Source organism: Cotesia glomerata, linkage group LG1, assembly GCF_020080835.1.
Source record: "Cotesia glomerata isolate CgM1 linkage group LG1, MPM_Cglom_v2.3, whole genome shotgun sequence".
NCBI lineage: Eukaryota > Metazoa > Arthropoda > Insecta > Hymenoptera > Braconidae > Cotesia > Cotesia glomerata.
In genome coordinates, this window is record NC_058158.1 from 13339074 (window position 1) to 13357321 (window position 18248).

The following is an 18248-nucleotide window of genomic DNA, read 5'->3' on the forward strand; positions in this document are numbered from 1 at the left end:
CATAAACCCCCTCGGTAGCTCTCAAGAAAAACAACTAAAGTCTGTATATGTGTAACCTTTTCTGCTTTCTGCAACAATTGTTAACTACTGTGTGGTGTAAGGTAAAATAGAGGGATAGAGGATATCATCGTGGGACTTGTGCCGTTTTTATCCGTTGAGCGCGTGATCGTTGTGGTCGTTAAGTCGCCGAGGATTGATTTATCTTGGGAATTCAACCATCCGTTCAACCCTTTCCGCTGCACCTCTTTTTTGCATCACCATCACCACTACCTCCATCTCCACCTCCACCACCGCCACCGACTTCTTTTTCTTCTAAACGACCAAGACTGTAGAGCTTCGTTATGTAATTCACTTCTTGCCTCAAAATGATCAGTTTTACGTCTTTTCATTCTCTTTCCACTGCATTAGCGAAAGAAATAGCAAACGCAAAAAAGTGTAATTTATTTGATATACTTTATTAAAGCTATTGTTTTTATTTCTTTGCTTTAGGTAAGGACGATATCGCTAAGCCGCATTGGACATGGTTGCAAGGTGAGTTTTGCTTTTTACTAATAATTTTTGCGTTATTGCTATATTTTAGTTGCGCTTATATTTGCATAATATTTATACTCTACTTATATTTTCTAAACTTTTTTTGCTTGAATATTTTATTATTTATTATCCATGTTTATTATTAGTTTTTTTTTTTATTTATGTTACATTTTTTACCATTTTATATTGAGCAGAATAAATTATTGCTTTTTAATGGCATTACTCCTCCCGATGAATACACAGAAAAAAGGCTAGCTTGATTCAAGGAAAATTTTATTGGCTTAAGAGAATTTTCAGGAAAAATTACTAAATTGAGCGATGTTTTTAACGTTAGGGTTAAATGAATATTTTTATTAAAAATATGTCAACATCAATCGGCTTAATAAATATGAAACAAAAAAAAATATCTCTTTTATCTCACTTATAGAAGTTTTTTGATGATAAATATTAGTTAAATTTACAATAATCAATTAATTGATGTGATTTTAATTCATGACATCAATCTTTTTTATCAATCAGAATTTATTCTTATTTTAAATAAAATGAATTGGAAAACTTAAATACAATTTTTTGAAGCAGTTAGCTATCGTAGTCTTACTCGCAGAAATCAGAATATTAAATACAAATTCATCGATATTAATGAGTATTATTTAAACTAAATATTAGTTCAAAAAATACTAATAATATTTAAAAAAACTCAATATTTTTTTTGAAACACTGCTCTCTAAACATGAATTAGTGAAAATTCATGTTTAGAGAGTGTAAAGATTCAAAGAAGCTCAATTATAATGTTAGTAACTACTATTTTATTGAATTGTCAAAAAAAAAAAACGCATAACATAAAAATTTTGACTGCTACGTTAGATTCTAAAAGATAAAAATTTACAAAAAATACATATTAAGTAACATGGACAATGTAAATCTTCGTAATTTAATAAAAGAAACTTTATTTTATTGATTACATTGTAAAAAGTAGTTTTAGCTATGAAGCCAATAAAAATTATTATTACAGAAAGAAAAATATAATAATTTGAATCAATATTTTTTTTGGGTACACTGATAAAAAAATCAACTTGACTCAAGAGCCAAAATCTTGAATCAAGAATACCATTTTGAAGAAAATGATTTTCTTGAGTCAAGAGAATAAATTCTTGAGACAAAAAATTTTTCTTAAGTCAAGAATATTTTCTTGACTCAAGAATTTATTCTCTTCACTTAAGAAAATCATTTTCTTCAAAATGGTATTCTTGGTTCAAGATTTTAGCTCTTGAGTCAAGTTAAATTTTTTATCAGTGTAGTAAATTGTTTATTTCAAACATACATAAAAATAATATCGTGCACCAAGAATCGAAAGTAGAATGTTGATTTTTATTTAGTTAATAATTATTTTATCGATTTGCTTAATTTTTTTCAAAAAATATAAAAAAATTATTTTGTACACTAAGAAAGGTACACAATTAAGACAAAGTTATGATGATGTGCAATTTAATTCTAAAATCCATGTAGTATCGAAAAATCATCCAAAAATACCAATTAATTGGAATATATCCATTTTTAGTTTTGACAGGCATTTATAAAGCTCATTTATTATGTTTAATAAATCATCATAAGCCCTTATCAAATTTTACTTCAGACTTTTTTTTTCTCAAGGAATTTATATTCTGAAATGAAGAAGATAATTTAATTTCTTAAGCAGTTAAAAAAATTCTTTAGCCCAAAAAAAGTTTATGAAAACGATAATTTTCCTGCCTCAAGTGAACCTTTTCTTTAGTGTACACATTCTTAATTTCCAAAGTTTTACTGCGAGAATTTAGAACATACTACAAGTGTTTATCAATAGGCAATCAAAAAGCATCTCCCTAAATATATATAAATTATTGTAGGGGGTTTTTTTTTCTCTGGCAAGAAAGTGAGTTTATAAAGTATATAGTGAGCTCTATGAAGCTAATTTTTTTTCTTTCGGACATTTTGGAGGGCGCCAGCCGATATCGTGCATCGAAACGCCGTTATATGTATACAGGAACGATGCCTTCAGGGGTGATCAATAAATATTGGACGCCGAGGGGAGAAAGAGGCGACGAGTCGAGGCAAGGGAATTGGAGTAGCTGGAGCAAGCTCTCTCGTTTTCCATCCCCTTATGGCAAGCAATAGAGCGAGCGAGAGGACAGTCCTGCTGCGGTTGCCGCCCCCTTTCCTGCAGGGTGAGAGTGCGCGACGTATGGCCGATATAACCACGCGTCGCGATATCGACAATCGAGAAACGTTTGGCGTAATTTTGCCTCGCAACCTCTGATCGATACTCTCGCTTCATCTACTTTCCGTTTTTCTTTCCTTTATTTTTTTTGCTACAGTATTTTTCGGTTGCTAGATTTTTGTCGACACCATTTCCAAAAATGTCTGTTATAGAAAGTACAAAATGTATTAAATGAATAATTACTCGGACAATTTGTTAAGTAAGTGACGTAGTAAGCAATCATGGATATTGCAACAATAAAACGACTCTTTGATTAATGTATCAAGCTTTCAAAACTATGAAAACCAACATTCTCGTTCTCGGTATTTTTTAACAAAGTTGAAACAAAAGTTTTGGTTTTCATATTTTTCTTGCTTGCGATTTTTTTTTTAATGTCATGTATTTTAATTACTTTTTGCAAAAAGTTTTTATTTTTCCAATAATTTTACTTGAAAGATAAAATATGACAGAAGCTTAAGTAAAAAACAATGATTAAATTTTTGATGTTTTTTGTAGCTTCCAATCAGTCGATGATTTTTTTAAAATTTCGATAACAGCATCATAAAAGTTCAATTTTTTTTTTCATGGTGATTTAATTATAATAAAAAAATTTCAAAATTTCTTATTAATTTTCGAAACTCATATGGAGTATTCACAATTGTTCTTTTTTTTTTTTTTTTTTTTTTTTTAAATCAATTAATCATTTTTATTTTATTCATTTGTTTATATATTTTCTAATCCAAAGACTTTAAAACTTTAGCTATTAACTTTTTTTTTCATTTAAATAATTTTTTGAGTCATGCTTTAAAAAAATTCGGGCATTCTAAAATAAGTAAACGTAGAGTACAATTGTTAAGGGTGTTAAAATTTTTCTACTTGCATGATCCGAGACCCTAAAGCATTAGATGGTTGACCAAAATGAATTTAATCTCTAATTTATTCTTATTTATTTATGAATTAATTATATTTTACACCATAATCATTTTTAATAAATTATTCAAAGCTTATTATTTCCACGAAAGTCGAAATAAATTGACAAATAATCGGTGATTGAGGTGGAAAATTGATAAACCCTATATAGCCAATTATTATCTAATATTATCGTCCATACACTTAAAATGACATTTTTACGGCTGGAAATCATGATTATTGAGTAATTTGAAATAACTTTTGCTATAATTACACAGTGGATAGGTGAAAATGACCATTTACAAGGTGATTAAAAAAGTGGTAAGGGTCAATTATAGCTATCGACCCTGGGTAATATAACATTCAAGGACGGCTTTAGATTCCATTAAGGTTTTTCATAATTTGTAGGTAAATCTGAAAATCTAGGTCAAACTGGGACTTTACTAGTTACCTGAAATTTAAAAATAAGGTTTGCCTTAAATTGAGCATTTTTTTATGACAAAATGACAAGGTCAGAAATTTTTACATTGAAGTAGTGTTGACGAATATAAGTGTAACAATTTACAGCATTAAACTTTTTTTTTTACTGTCAATTGAATCTCATTGTAGGACTATTATATTTTTCATGTTGTAAAAAAATTTTGTACTTTTTTATACTCAAAAAAGAAAGCATAATAAATCATGACTAAAGATTTACAATAGAATTTGAGTAAGCTGCTGTATACAATTTTTGGAAAATTTAATGATAACAATACAAATACATGCTCTTTCTTAATTTAGTTAGCATAATTTCTTGTAAGAGTTCCAAAAATTGATGCCGGAAAAATTATATCATGATTTTAGACAGAAACTACAGTTAATAGTATTGATGCGGCACGAATGATACTCTCAGATACAATATTAGGTCACGATTTCAGTTCATTGCTGAACATGATGTTTGATAGAGAACCCACACGCAATGAGGGATAGTCTATGATTAGATGAATGATTTAATTCTGTTCTTAAGAATTTTAAAGATCTTTGAAAATATTATTTTAACCTTCTCAAAAGCAATTTTCTACAATTCAGAGGTAATTTATACAGTATGAAAATTTTATTTTTATGAATACTAAAGATTAATTAAAGGTACTGAGATATAAATTCTGGTTGTAAGATTTAGTGAAAAGTTTACCCAAAAACTTTTAAATCCGTGATATTTCATAAAACTCGAGAAACTTTGAGTCGTGTAGAATAAAATAAAAAAGCAATGTTACTTGATACCCGATGATAAATAAAAAAATTTCAGCATACAAATGTAAATCACCTTTTTTGGCCCTCATAACGTATTTTTGATCCCCATGTTCATATAAGAAAGTAAATAGAAAGCCTACTAGTGTCTGGGTGTTTGTAAAGAGAATAGTAGAGGTGTCTCCTTTTGGATTTGGTTAGAATTCGAATGAAATAAAAGCGAAACTGAATGTCTCTTGAGGCGTGAAATGGCTGCGTTAACCATTTACGTACATCCCTCTGTTGCGCATTAGAGGGTGGCATTCGAGAATGTAGGATAGAAAAAGAGGATAAGAGAAGGGAAGATAAAAGAAAAGAAAAGAGAAAATACGTCCATTTTCCACTACTATAAAACGCGTAGGTAATATCGCTTCGAATCTCACGTTAGAGCTCGCGAAGATCACGCTGAGCTGGTATAAGATAAAAGTTATGCCGCTCGACTATGCTCAAGGGAGTCGTAGATCACCCGTTGGACGTCTGAGGGTACGTAGAAACGAACGAAACCCACCTACCCTCTTTCCTACTTCATCCCAAACACCGAAAGCAACCCTCCCCCACGCTCCAGTATTCCTATCTCGCTATCTCCTCGCTCCAGCCACGCTCAATGTATCTCTCATCCTCATCCTCATCCTCCTCCTCCCTTTTCTCATTCTCTATTTTCTTTCCGCATCGTAAATATATCTCTACTATAATATATCATTCAACTCGCCTTTATATGCGTAAGAATTTCCAGCTTTCTAAGACAACTCTAAATAATACCATAAAGATTTAAATAATTAATGTGCCTTTGAGGTAAAGAATAAATTTTATTTTTTAATTTTTATTGGCACAAAAATTTCCTCATCTCTGACTTTCAGTTAAAACTACAATTTTTTCGGATAAGTTTAAGGCAAAAAAAGGACGATAGATTTATGGATTGTTTTCAAAAGTTGGCAAATAGATTTTCGATCTGTCAGTGGAAAAAATGGTGGCTACAGTAGGAATTATAAGAATGGATTTTTCTGCCAAGCAAACAAGGAAGGTAAACCACCTTTTTTTTTATCATCACGCCCTTAGTCTTGGCATTTAAATTACACCAGTCCGGAAGAGAAAATTGTCTCACTTGTATTTACATATAGATGCGAAAACTAAAGAAGGAAATAAAGATGCAACAAAAAATAGTACTGACAGAGAGTGAATAAATTTTCAAAGACGATGAGTAATTTAAAATAAAAGAAATTTATTATATGCGGGTAATTTATATTTTTCTGCTGTGTAGTTTTCTTAGTTGTTTTTTTGGTTAGATTTCGGATTTCTTTTGATGAATTACAAGGGTTGTGGTTGTTGGACGAAACGAGGTAGGTTATGAACGGACGCATAAACATCCCTCGACGTTATCAGTTGTCGGACGCCGGGGTACCGGATATTGTCGCATCCCCTACTCTGCTCTTGCTGCATCAGAGAAAGGGGATGGATGCCCAGTCTATGGGAGTAGAGATCTACCAAAGGTTGAATAAAAGATGATTTCATAAAAAAATGACACGTCATAATATTTATCGCTGGTTGATTTATTTTTACAGTTTTGAATGTTATTGTTCAAATGAAAGTATATGGACTGTATCTTAACTTCAAATCTAACGCAAAGTCAAATCTATTCCTGAAAGACTACTTTACTGTCTTTTTTTTTTCTTTTAGAGAAATATCAATGTTTTTTTTTATCCCGAAATCACTACAGAAAAAAACTTTTACTTTTTTATGAGTAAAGGTACATTTTTATTGCCTCCTAGACTTTCTTTTTTTATATAGCTTCGTTTTGAAGTACGCGGAATTTATACCTTTAAGGCTTTAACACTGTGAAAATACACGTTTTACAACTTTTAAAATAAAAGTGAAAGTTTTTTTCTGTTTTTTAGGGTGAGTTTGAGTATTTTTAAGACTAAAACATAGCAACTAAGGAGAAAGTTTTAGGTCACCCTAATTTGACGGTGAAAGTGCACTTTAAATTTTACAGAGCACAAATTATAAATTTTTTTTTTTTAACTAAACTCATAAATATTTAATTTTCATTGAACATTGAAAATGCCGTACGCAGAAAATCATAGAAGGAAATATATAAAAATGTTAACTTTTACTAATTTTTTTAAAATTTCGTATTTTTTTATGCATCCCATTTATACAGAAATAAATATAATATCTACATACGATGAAAAATTTTATATGTACATGTGAAATAGACGTATGCAGGGCTATATATTCTGGATATGTTTTCATATGATTTTTTTATCGGGATAATTGAATTTAAGAAAAAATTTTTTAAGATAGTACGACACATCTATATTTGGATTAATCCATATATTTATATAAATTTAACTTTAAATCGAGAGTTTTTATTGGATTTGCCATAGGCTTAATGGATGTTTGATGTCTAGAATTCAATTAAGGCTTGATAGAAACAACACAATGTTTCAATCAGCAATAAATTTCGAATTCAAGAAATTAAAAAAGTTTATCAGTCCAACTATGCATATAATTTCTTTACCAAGTGTTTCACTCAAACATGTCTCGGTCTCGGTAATATATTTGGTCTTGGGTGCTACGTTTGTGTTTGACAGTGCGGTTAAAGCGTTTCATTGGCTATAATGAAGCATGAAGTCATTTGCTTTCAACCTCCGCAAACATACCTGCTTTAAGAAATCCTGACGACAGGAAATAAAGGTAAACATAACAGAAGAAACAGAGAAATTTACATAAGAAAGAACAAAAAATGCTGGACATTTAAAAGTAAATTTTGTATCAATTTTCACCTGACAAATATTACTCGATGAGTCAAAAAAGTGACACGGTATTGAAGGTAACGGGCGAATATGGTCATCAGGCAATTTTCTAGTGGACATAAATCGCGAAAAAACGAGCGAAAATTCGTCGCGCAACTCAATATCTCATGAGAGCGGGTCGGCGAATTTTGAAACGGTTCTTCGTCCAGGACGGTAATAAATTGTTGGGAAATGGATTCACGACTGGTCGGATGGGGCTGTAAGTTATATCGGTCCAATCTGCATCCGTAAACTTTGCCTACAATACATAGTTTCGTCAGAGTAGAGATACATTCAGATAGTAATGGGATAACTGCTGCTTGGATATATTTCTAGTTACGAGGAAACAGAGTCTACAATTGTGTACTCTCTACTTTGTGTACTGTGTACTGTATGTGTACAATACAATAAAGATGTCAGCAATATAGATACAAACTCTATTCTATAAACGCAAGCAGATGGAAAATAGATGCAGTCGGCTTGCTTAAACTTAATAATTCAAACATATTTTATATCATATTCTAATAAACAATACTCATATTTTCATTTTATGTGTGTTTTAGCATCAGTTTTATTGATAATTTTTGTCAATTATTTAGAAAGGATTGAATTGAACGTTGACAAAATACAATGTTAAAATAATTGACGATAAAAATTCAATAGAATAAAAAAAAATATGTAGTAAATGATAGAAGTTTAGATGGAGCGGTCTTGATTGAGTAACTCTTTTTAACTTTGTTGATTTTTGTAAAGTAAATAATTTTTATAAAAGTAAAATACATGAATTTTTTTTTATTATCGGCCAAATTCTAGATTTTATTTATATTGAGATTCCATAATTTTTAACTTCCCGCTAAGAAAATCTCAGATTTTTTTATTTGAAATATAATTATTTTATAAATACCACCAGACATTTTAGTCTTTTTATTATTATCAACGTTTTGATTTAATAGCATAATTATTTACTTATTATATTACAATACTTCATCGAAAGAAAATCTTAAAATTTAGGATAGGTTCAAGTTTAATCTTCAATAAATGAAAGAGTAAATTCACTGAAAAATCATAAAAATTATTTCCTTCATAGTGTTTGATTTTCTACGGAAGTACATCACTCTTTCTGGTATGTTTGAATGAAAAACAAAATATAAAATTCCAAAGTTTAAAAATATTTTTTCTCATGTTGTTCAAATAGAAAATAAAAAATTGCGATTAGGATTAATTGTAATAGGATCTTCATTTTAGCATTCTCAGACAAAATTTCATGATCATTTGAAAATAAGAAAATTGTCTAAGTAATTTTTTGATACACCCTGTCAGGACATTTATGCCATTTCTTCAAATATTCTTAATTGATATCACTTCTTTTATCTTAAATAAGAATAATATCGATCTTCGTTGCATACTTTAATCCTTCATAAGAAGACTCATTATCAAGATTGGCTAAATTAAAGCAACTTCATAATCAATAAAACCGAATAATTAAACGTATTTAATTTAATACGTATAATACGTGATCTTATCAAAAGCGTAAATGACGCCAATAAAGTAACTCGGTAGCTCCGTTGCGCTTACACACACACACACATATATATATATATACATATATATATATATACAGAGTGTCCCAGAAGTAACGGACGCCATTGTAGCATCTGATAAATAAAATAATTCTGAGACGAAAAGTCCTTAGCCATTTTTTAATCAGACGCATAGATAATTAATTATTAATTAAAATAACGTCCTTTTATGCGTTAGAGAGAGAGCACTAGTGTCAAGTTAAGTGCGTTCCAACGAAGACGCTTGCACGTGTGAATGTGTAAGTAAATATGTGTGACTACGTTAGCTATAGAAACTAGTTAGTCATACAGTTAGTTGTGTCTTTGTTTGGCACATATTTTACTGGACACTGGCGCTCTCTCTCTAACAAATAAAGAGACGTTATTTTTAATTAATAATTAATTATCTATGCGGTTAATTGAAAAATGGCTAAGGACTTTTCGTCTCAGAATTACTTTTTTCATCAGATGCTACAATGGCGTCCGTGACTTTTGGGACACCCTGTATATATATATATATATATATATATATATATATATATATATATATATATATATATAAACGAGTAGTTGGCTTGAACAGCAACCGCGTCTCTTGATTTAAAACGTTGGCAAATGAATTTGTTCAATAACCATCAGCAAGTCTTTTAATTTATGAAATACAAGTTATACTTTCGCTAATTTAACTCTTCCTACGCTTGTTATAATTAGAGTCGTTCAGTGGACTATTATGTCTCGGTAATCGAGGTGAGTTCGCGCTCATTCAACCGGGAATATTATCCACGATCTGTGAGATGAGTAAGAGGAAGGGGAGGGAGGCGAGGGTGAGCTGCGGGACCAACTGCGAAAGATATTGCAAGGGGTTAAGTCAACAAGGGTAAATGTGGAGCCGAGAAAGCGGATGTTGCTTCAGCAGAAGAGCGAATGAGAGAACTGAAAGAGCAGGGTCGAAAGAGTTGGATCAGGGGTGGAGGCGAGTGCCGGTCGGCGACGAGCAAATAATCGAGTTTAATTGCAAAACCGTCGGCATGATTTAATTACACGGCGCAGGGCGCAAGTATATACATATATATGTTATATGTTATATGTATATATTTATACCTACTCTCACGAACATTTATATATTTCCCAAGTATGTACATATACTGCACTTACACATAGATATGCATCTGCCGTCAGAGCTATTACAAACTGAAGCAGCAATAAACTGGTTCGAGCATTCTTTCGATAGAGAATACGTGATAATCAAGATCTTTCTACACCCACTGTTTTTTTTTTTTTTTTTTTTTTTTTTTTAATTATATCCGAGATTTTTTATAATCTTACTTTATTTTTTTCTTAATTTACCTGCCCATAATTTAGAGTGCCCCAAATGAATATATTTATTTATGGTAGCCAGCACACTTCGTCATTTAATTACAAGTAAATCAAAATTATTCACGTATAAGAAAATAAAAATCTTGGATGATTCAAGAGTCCACGCATTTTTTAATTTTTAATAGAAAATAAATTGGACTGCCGTTTTCGAAAACAAAATTACAAAATAATAATTTGCCCTCTATAGCTGATGAGAAAAAAAAATTGTATCAAATTATGCATATATATTTATTTATTTATTTATTTATCTATAGAATAATGAACTCAACAGCTTTAAGCCAATTACAGAGTTCCTTTACAATAATTGCACAAATAATATAGAAACTTGTACATATGTACTACAATACACACACACAGTAATAAAATTGTTGACAGCCAATATTTCAGGCGATATATAAAATTAAAGTTACAACAATTATTATATTAATATATAGATTTTACAATAACATCAACAAGTGTTTTTATATTCTTGATCTGAGTCAAATCTATTTCATTATCATACTCATAAAAAATATTTCCAGCACTCATCAGTCTATATATTGGCGCAGACATTGCGAAATTGGTTATCACACACGGCAAGTAGAATGGAGAACAAGGTCTATTTGCAGGTATTCTAAATCTAATTCCCTCCAACAGTCTCGCACAGTTAATTTGTCCTGTGATAATTCGCGACAATAACATAGCAGATGCACAAAGACGTCTATCATTCAGAGTTAGTAAATTGAATCTTTTACACATACCACGATAGTCAGAGATATAAAGATATATCGTAAATGAAAAATGAAAAATTAGTGTTTCAATTTTAATATTTAATGTTTCGCGGCATTCCCCTTACTAAGATAAAAAAAAATAAAGCGCATGCGCTAAAACTATTTTTGATAGCTAAAGTGAAAATGGAATATTTTTTTGAAAAATCAGATGTGTTGATGCATTGTATTTTCTTGATAATCATTTACTATTATTATCCTTCAAGTGTATAGCATAATTAAAATTAGGAAAATTTATTCAAAGTAATATTTTCACATGATATAATTTGTGTTTTTGCTTTTCTTTTCACTCGCTAGTGCTACCTTTGTCACAGGCTATTTCTCGCTTTTACGTATGGCGATTTTTGTTTACTTATAGCTAGTTTATTATTAATTTGTTGAAAACAATAAGATCAGGAATTTTACAATTTTTTAGAGTGCTTATACAAATAGTATTTTAATAAATATTAATTTTTCATGACGGCGTTGAAATTGCTTGAATGCACAAAAATTAAAATTTGTCATTTTCTTATCTATAGTCTGTAAAAAAAATAAATTTTGATAAAAAATATCTTTTGCTTGGAGTAGTCCGTCAATTCCAAATTTTAACAGCGTGTCTAGTATGTATTTAATTACGCACATTCTTAATTTAAAAAACTTTTTGGAAAATTTTAGCTTGGTTTTAATAAATCCCCATACTTTTTTAGTTGTTTTTAGCTTTCAATAAATTTTTAATTTTATTATTATCCATTTAATACTTGAAGAGATACTTAAAATAATTTTAACTTACTAGTTTCCAAATATAGATGGTATTGCATAGATCTAATACGAAGAGAAATTGTCTCAATTTTTTATGAATATAAAATTTCATTTACATTTACTTGAATGACTTATCACTAGACAGGTCACTAAAGACAAAACTAATTTATTAATTGAAAACATTTATTATTACAAAAAATATTCAAAATTTGAACTCATTTGAAAACAATCCACCTTCTTGGTAAAATTTCAAATAGTTTTCTCCCGTCACAATGTATATAAAATATACCATGTATAAATTCAATATAGATCTATCTTAACTCCAACTAAACATTGTTTCGAAGAATATTGCTAGAAATCACGGGAACAAATATAGTAAACTTTTCTTTGTAAATAGAGTGAACTCGTGCACCTACATCTATAACTAACTTCAACGCTGTGTATTTATAGTGTATAGTGTATACATCTACAAGTGAAGGGTTAGAGTGGACCTTATCTTTGGGGCTTTTTTGTCTGTTACACGACTTGGAGTGGCATAGCAACACGCGAGGACACAAATTCTCACTAAATTGACTTGCTGCAGATGATTCTATATTGATATCACTCTTGAAACGAGCTATACAGTATTCTTGTTGTTTTTACGAGTGATTATACCGTTACCCTTTATTATTTTTCTTTGTTGGTGAATTAAAAATTTTTTAAATAGTTGATCGATTTGACTTGCCGGATTTGATAAAAGTCTGCTGATAGAAAAATTTATTTGAGCGTATTCAGCAAAATTTATTAACACAGGTGCAACAAATGAAATGATCTCTAATCGATGATTTTTGAAATGTTAACGGATCTTTGTTGATAAATTATGTACAGTAGCAAAAAAAAACATATCAAACCATTGTTGTCTCTGTTAGTGAATGAACTTTTACACGATATTAATAATTATATTGCGCGGACATTTAAGATATGTAAAAATTCAATGCGTACATTAAATTTTCAGCAGATTTAACTTTTGTGTGTCGGTACCGTCAGTGACATTTATATATTCTTTATACAACAGATATCCAAGCAGGTTTTCTGAGAGAATATGCGGGGTCTCCAAGTAACTTCCCGGAAAGAAGCCCAATACCTCTATAATGTACCACGTCTGGAGTTATTTTTAGACATGAAGCCTCTGTGTTATTCTAAACCGTTGAGAATGCCATTTTTTTAGTATTTTACGAGTCAATAAAGACAATTTTTAAATATATATTATGAAACACCAACAAGTCTACTAAAATTGATTCTTTTTTTCAATTACATAATATTTAATGAGACTTGAAAAGTGTCTGGGTAGAACCGTTCACTGAACTGTTGAAGAAATTTATTCAATCGATTATAAACGTATTATTATTTATTTATGTCAACTAATTTCTATTTTATAAAAATTTTTAACTTTACTTTTGTAAAATCGAAATTTGATGTTGACTTTAAATTAAATTAAAAGTTATAAAAAGAATTAAATTTATTTCATTAAGAAAAAGTGAATTCATTTACGCTGTATTAAAAATAATTCATTTTTATACAAAACAAATTCATTTTTTGCCATCTATTTTTTATTTAAAAAGAACAATTTTCAGTGCAATTCACAATAAATACATTTTTATGTTACATAACTGAGAACTACGACTCATGTAAAGATTTATAATCAAATCATCAAGTTGCCTATTAAAACGCCTTAATACACACTAAATGTCAAAAAATTTATATAAGTGTAAAATATTCAATAAAAGTATTCTGAATTCCCTGTCTAAACGCCAATTAAAAATTTTATATGTTTCCGAGTCTCTGTTTACATTTTTACGACTCTGTTATATTGCTTTATTAGTCACCTTGAAGAGCCATAAATTTTTTAATTTATTAGGCCGAAACTATTCAATAGGCAGATTTTTTGGAGTACAATTTTACAATTGTCTTGTAATATTTGTAAAGAAATATTTTATTAGCTATCTTACGTGCTTAAGTAGTTTATTTATAAGTCGATGTTAAATAATTGGTCGCGAAAATATGTATCACAACACAGAATTTATACCTTTAATATCGGTTGTTTAAATTGAGGTACTTAGATTTAAAGTTATTCAAGTATCCAGTCAGGTGTATTGATTACTTGTATTTTATGAGCCAATTAATCGGGAGAAAGATCGGATTAATGGTCCTTAAAGCATAATAATTGTATGTGTATTTTTGGTGTTCGAAAAAACATTACGTTAAGTGTAAATTTTTAAATTAACAGTGTAATTAAAGAACTATAAATAGAAAATAATATGATCTTAAAACTATTTGTAACAAAATTATTCACTTTAAACAATAATTGAGGAAAATATCATTATAATAATTCAAAGCTCAAATGTTGCCAAATTCTAAAAATAAATACAGCTAAAGTTTTTGATCAAAAAATTTTTCCCTAATTCAATTTTCTCAAAAAAATTTATAATTTTGACACAAAAAAATATCAAATATTGATTAAAGAAAATTTAATTTAAATTGAGAAATAAAATTTTGAATCGAATCGATAAAAAATTTTCTCTACTGACGATTCAAAAATTAAACTTTCAGTTGTTTTTTCTTAACTCCAAATTTTTTTTGAATCAAGAATAATTATCTCAAGTTTAGAATTATTCTTTTTGTGTACTAATAAGTTATAAGAACCTGACCAAATATTCGTTATTTTTTTTTTCGTGAAGCAAAAAATTTTTATGATCAATTAATATGATTTACGACTTGACTTTTTGGCAATGTAACAAAAAAATGAATTGTTAGAGAAAAATAATTTCTTCATTTTTTCATCGAACATTAAAAATTGTACTAAAATAGTATTAACAGCTATGAATAGCTTTTCAAAAAAATTCCTATAATTTAACTTATTGTGGTGTACAATTAAAAATTAAATTGAAGATAAATGAGGATATTGATTATGAAATAATAATTATGAATATCATAAATATTTAACAGCAAAAACTAAAAATAAGATAGAGCGAAAATACATGAATGCTATCCCAGTTAGTGTTGGGGATGGTAAAATGTTGGCAAAGCCGTAGGGAAGGTTGCCACGACGGGATTGCGCGCGTGCGGGCGGGGGTGTGTCAAGTGCGCCTGCACCTCATAAACTTAAACCCTAATTAACCAGCACTACGGCTACTGTTACTGCTTCTGTATATGCGTATGCTTATTGTTTGTACACACAAACGCACTTTGTCGTTCTTTTGTCTCTCTCTCTTGCTCTCAAAGTTATCGCACTCTATCTCACTTTGTAAAATTAATACCCCGCAGTATTCTCTATTGGTTGATTTTCTTATTCTTTTACCCAGCATCCAGCACCCAGTACCCAACTAGTACTAGCACCCATGTATTCTCTAGCGAGAGGCACAGGATCTTTATTGCCTAACTTGGCGTAAATTAGTTTCCACCGCGGAAACTCAGACAGCTTTACTTTTTTCGGTGTATATAATATAGTATAGCATGTTGTCCGTATTATATAACCCAAGGCGATTTCAAAGGGATTCAAAACAAGTTCTAAATCAGTTTGATGTTGATGGGATGTGAGAATTATAGGTGTGTAAATTTATTTTTTTTTCTCTTTAAACATTTCTTGGATCCTGCCTGATGTATCAATAATTCAATTTAAAATACTTTATTTACGGCTTCGTTAAAGTTGAGGTCTCAATTTTGAAATTGTATCCCCAATAAATAAACTGTTTTGCATTTATATTTTATAATATCAATATTAATTTAGTTTTCTTAATTTTTAAAATTGTAAAAAATTGAATATTTTAGTTTTTAATAATTTTTCTCGAAATCTTAACACTTTCAATGCAAAAAATAATTCAACGTATAATGCACAACGTATAAATTTCAAGCTGAAATTTTAATTTTAAATGGTCGTTTGAGATTTCTTTAAGTTTGAATATCTGGAGTGTACTCTTGATGATCGAGTAACCTAAATTGAAGGTAACTTTTTGAATTGATTGCAATAACTTGTCAATCATCTACCTAAAAAGTTAACGTTAAAAATTAAGTCTTTTATTTTGACAAATTTTAATTTTTATATAATTTTTTAATTATCGTATAAATATTTTACTTCAAGGCTAACTTGGTTCACTCTAAAGTTTAAGCCTATGTATAGGTTTAATTAAATTCTTTCATCTGTCAGAAAAGTTCGGCTCAGATTTTAGTCTAAATAAGTCTAATTAAATCCTCTGAAATTTTAATTTCATTTGTAAATTATATATTTATTAAAGTCTAATGTACTTTTTAAAATTGTTTTTTGTTAAAAATGACAAAAATTTTGTGTAATCCTTAAAAATTAAAACATTGACTTTAAATTTTTATAATACATATATGTCCCAGCTTTTTTTGACTTATCATTAATATGCCTACGACGTATTATATAACTTCTATGATCGATGAAGTTTTTAAGCCTTACAACGTCATTTTTACCCTTTGCATATACAACGAGATAATGATAATACAGTGTATGAATATAATTCTCAAGACAATAATAAACTAAGAAAAGATTAAATGTTAACGTAATAATTTAAGGTTTGTTCCTTTCAGAGCTGACCTTGTTGAATATCCATCTTATTCATATAAGATAAATTTATCATGTAAATTTTGTATGTATGCCAATGTACCTTATATGCATAGTACAACATTATAATACGAGAGAGTGTAGTATATACCAACATCACAATTTTGCTGCGGCGATGTAAACCTGCAGCATACTCACGCATGCTGATATCTCAGACTCGATGACGCACGCAAAAGCGCGTCGCTTGTATGCACGCTTTGTCTGCAGGCCTGTACCCTGTACTGCAAAGTGAACAAAGTTGTTTGCTGTATATTTACGAGAGACATAGAGTCGAGCATCCGCGAGGAAATTCTTTGACGCAGGGCCAGCACGCAACGATTATTTATCACACCGATTTCTGGTTGCACGTTAAATCCTACGCAGGCTAGTTTATTCGTATACAGGTCACAGAAAACTCCCTGAATAGAAAATATAAGATAGAAGGTAGATGATAAAGGATAGTCAGTTTGAGGATAAGTAATAATGTATTTATTCTCAAGTCGAACCTATTCACTATCCCCGCAAACTGAGTGGAATGGTAAACGCGTTGTCAGCCTCAGAGAAAGTCGTCGAGAATCCTGAAATTCAAGGTATCTATTCTATTCTCACCGTAGATGCACTCGAAATGTGTCAGATCTTTACGACCATCCTATTCTTTATTTCTTTATCTTCTCTTACCTCGTACGCAAATAAAACAAGACCTATTTTAAAAGGAATCCTTAGATGAATAAATTAAAATACCGAATAATTCCTCGAGGGTTTATAATTCGTCATGATCTTCAGTCTTTTTTTTTTTATTTTTGTCTTTTTTTTTGTGTAATATTAAACTTATAAATAAATCCAACAGAACCTGTCCATTATGGACAATAATTAAGTATTGCTACACGGAAAAAAGTAAACTGTAATATTCACTCGGATTCCGGTTAATTTTTATAGTTTCAAACAGTAAAGCGGACATCGGGGTGGCAAAAATATAAATATTACAGAACTTGATGTAGAAAGTATAAAAGCCACAATTTATAATTTAATATCTAAAATAAGTGATTAGTAGCTATCACTAAGTAAATAACGACTCTTTTATCTTAAAAAATTACAGTTTCAAACAGTAAAAATTGCTATTTCAATATATAGTCGATATTATGAGGAGAAGGGGAACTCAGATGAAAGAGAAGGGGGTCTCACTCTGGAAGAATTTAACATTTGAAACAGTAAAAATTATACTTTTAAAATATAAATTTTACCAGTCAAAAAAATTCAATAATTACAGTTTGATTTTTAGCGTTGCGTTTAAAATTTACCATTTTACTTTGTAAATATTGACGTTGCTTGTATTAGAAATTTACTAACTTTATTTTATACTTTTTACATATCGTTGCGATCATTTTTTAGGTACGAAATGATAAATATTAAAGTCTGAATTCTTAATTATTATACTTTAACATTTTAGACATTTACATAGCGAATATTACTGTTTGA

General features: G+C 29.6%; 1 protein-coding gene across 4 annotated transcripts in view; it reads left to right on the forward strand.

The window, feature by feature from the left end:
* LOC123275425 (homeotic protein ultrabithorax) overlaps positions 1–18248 on the forward strand; it is a 171476-nt gene that overhangs the window by 58101 nt on the left and 95127 nt on the right. For 3 of the 4 annotated variants that reach the window (XM_044743544.1, XM_044743541.1, XM_044743542.1), the window contains exon 2: positions 490–531. The exons of the other annotated variant lie outside the window; for it this stretch is intronic. In XM_044743544.1, the coding sequence (XP_044599479.1) occupies positions 490–531 (42 nt within the window). The remainder of the gene's footprint in view (positions 1–489; positions 532–18248) is intronic. 4 annotated transcript variants of the gene reach the window in all.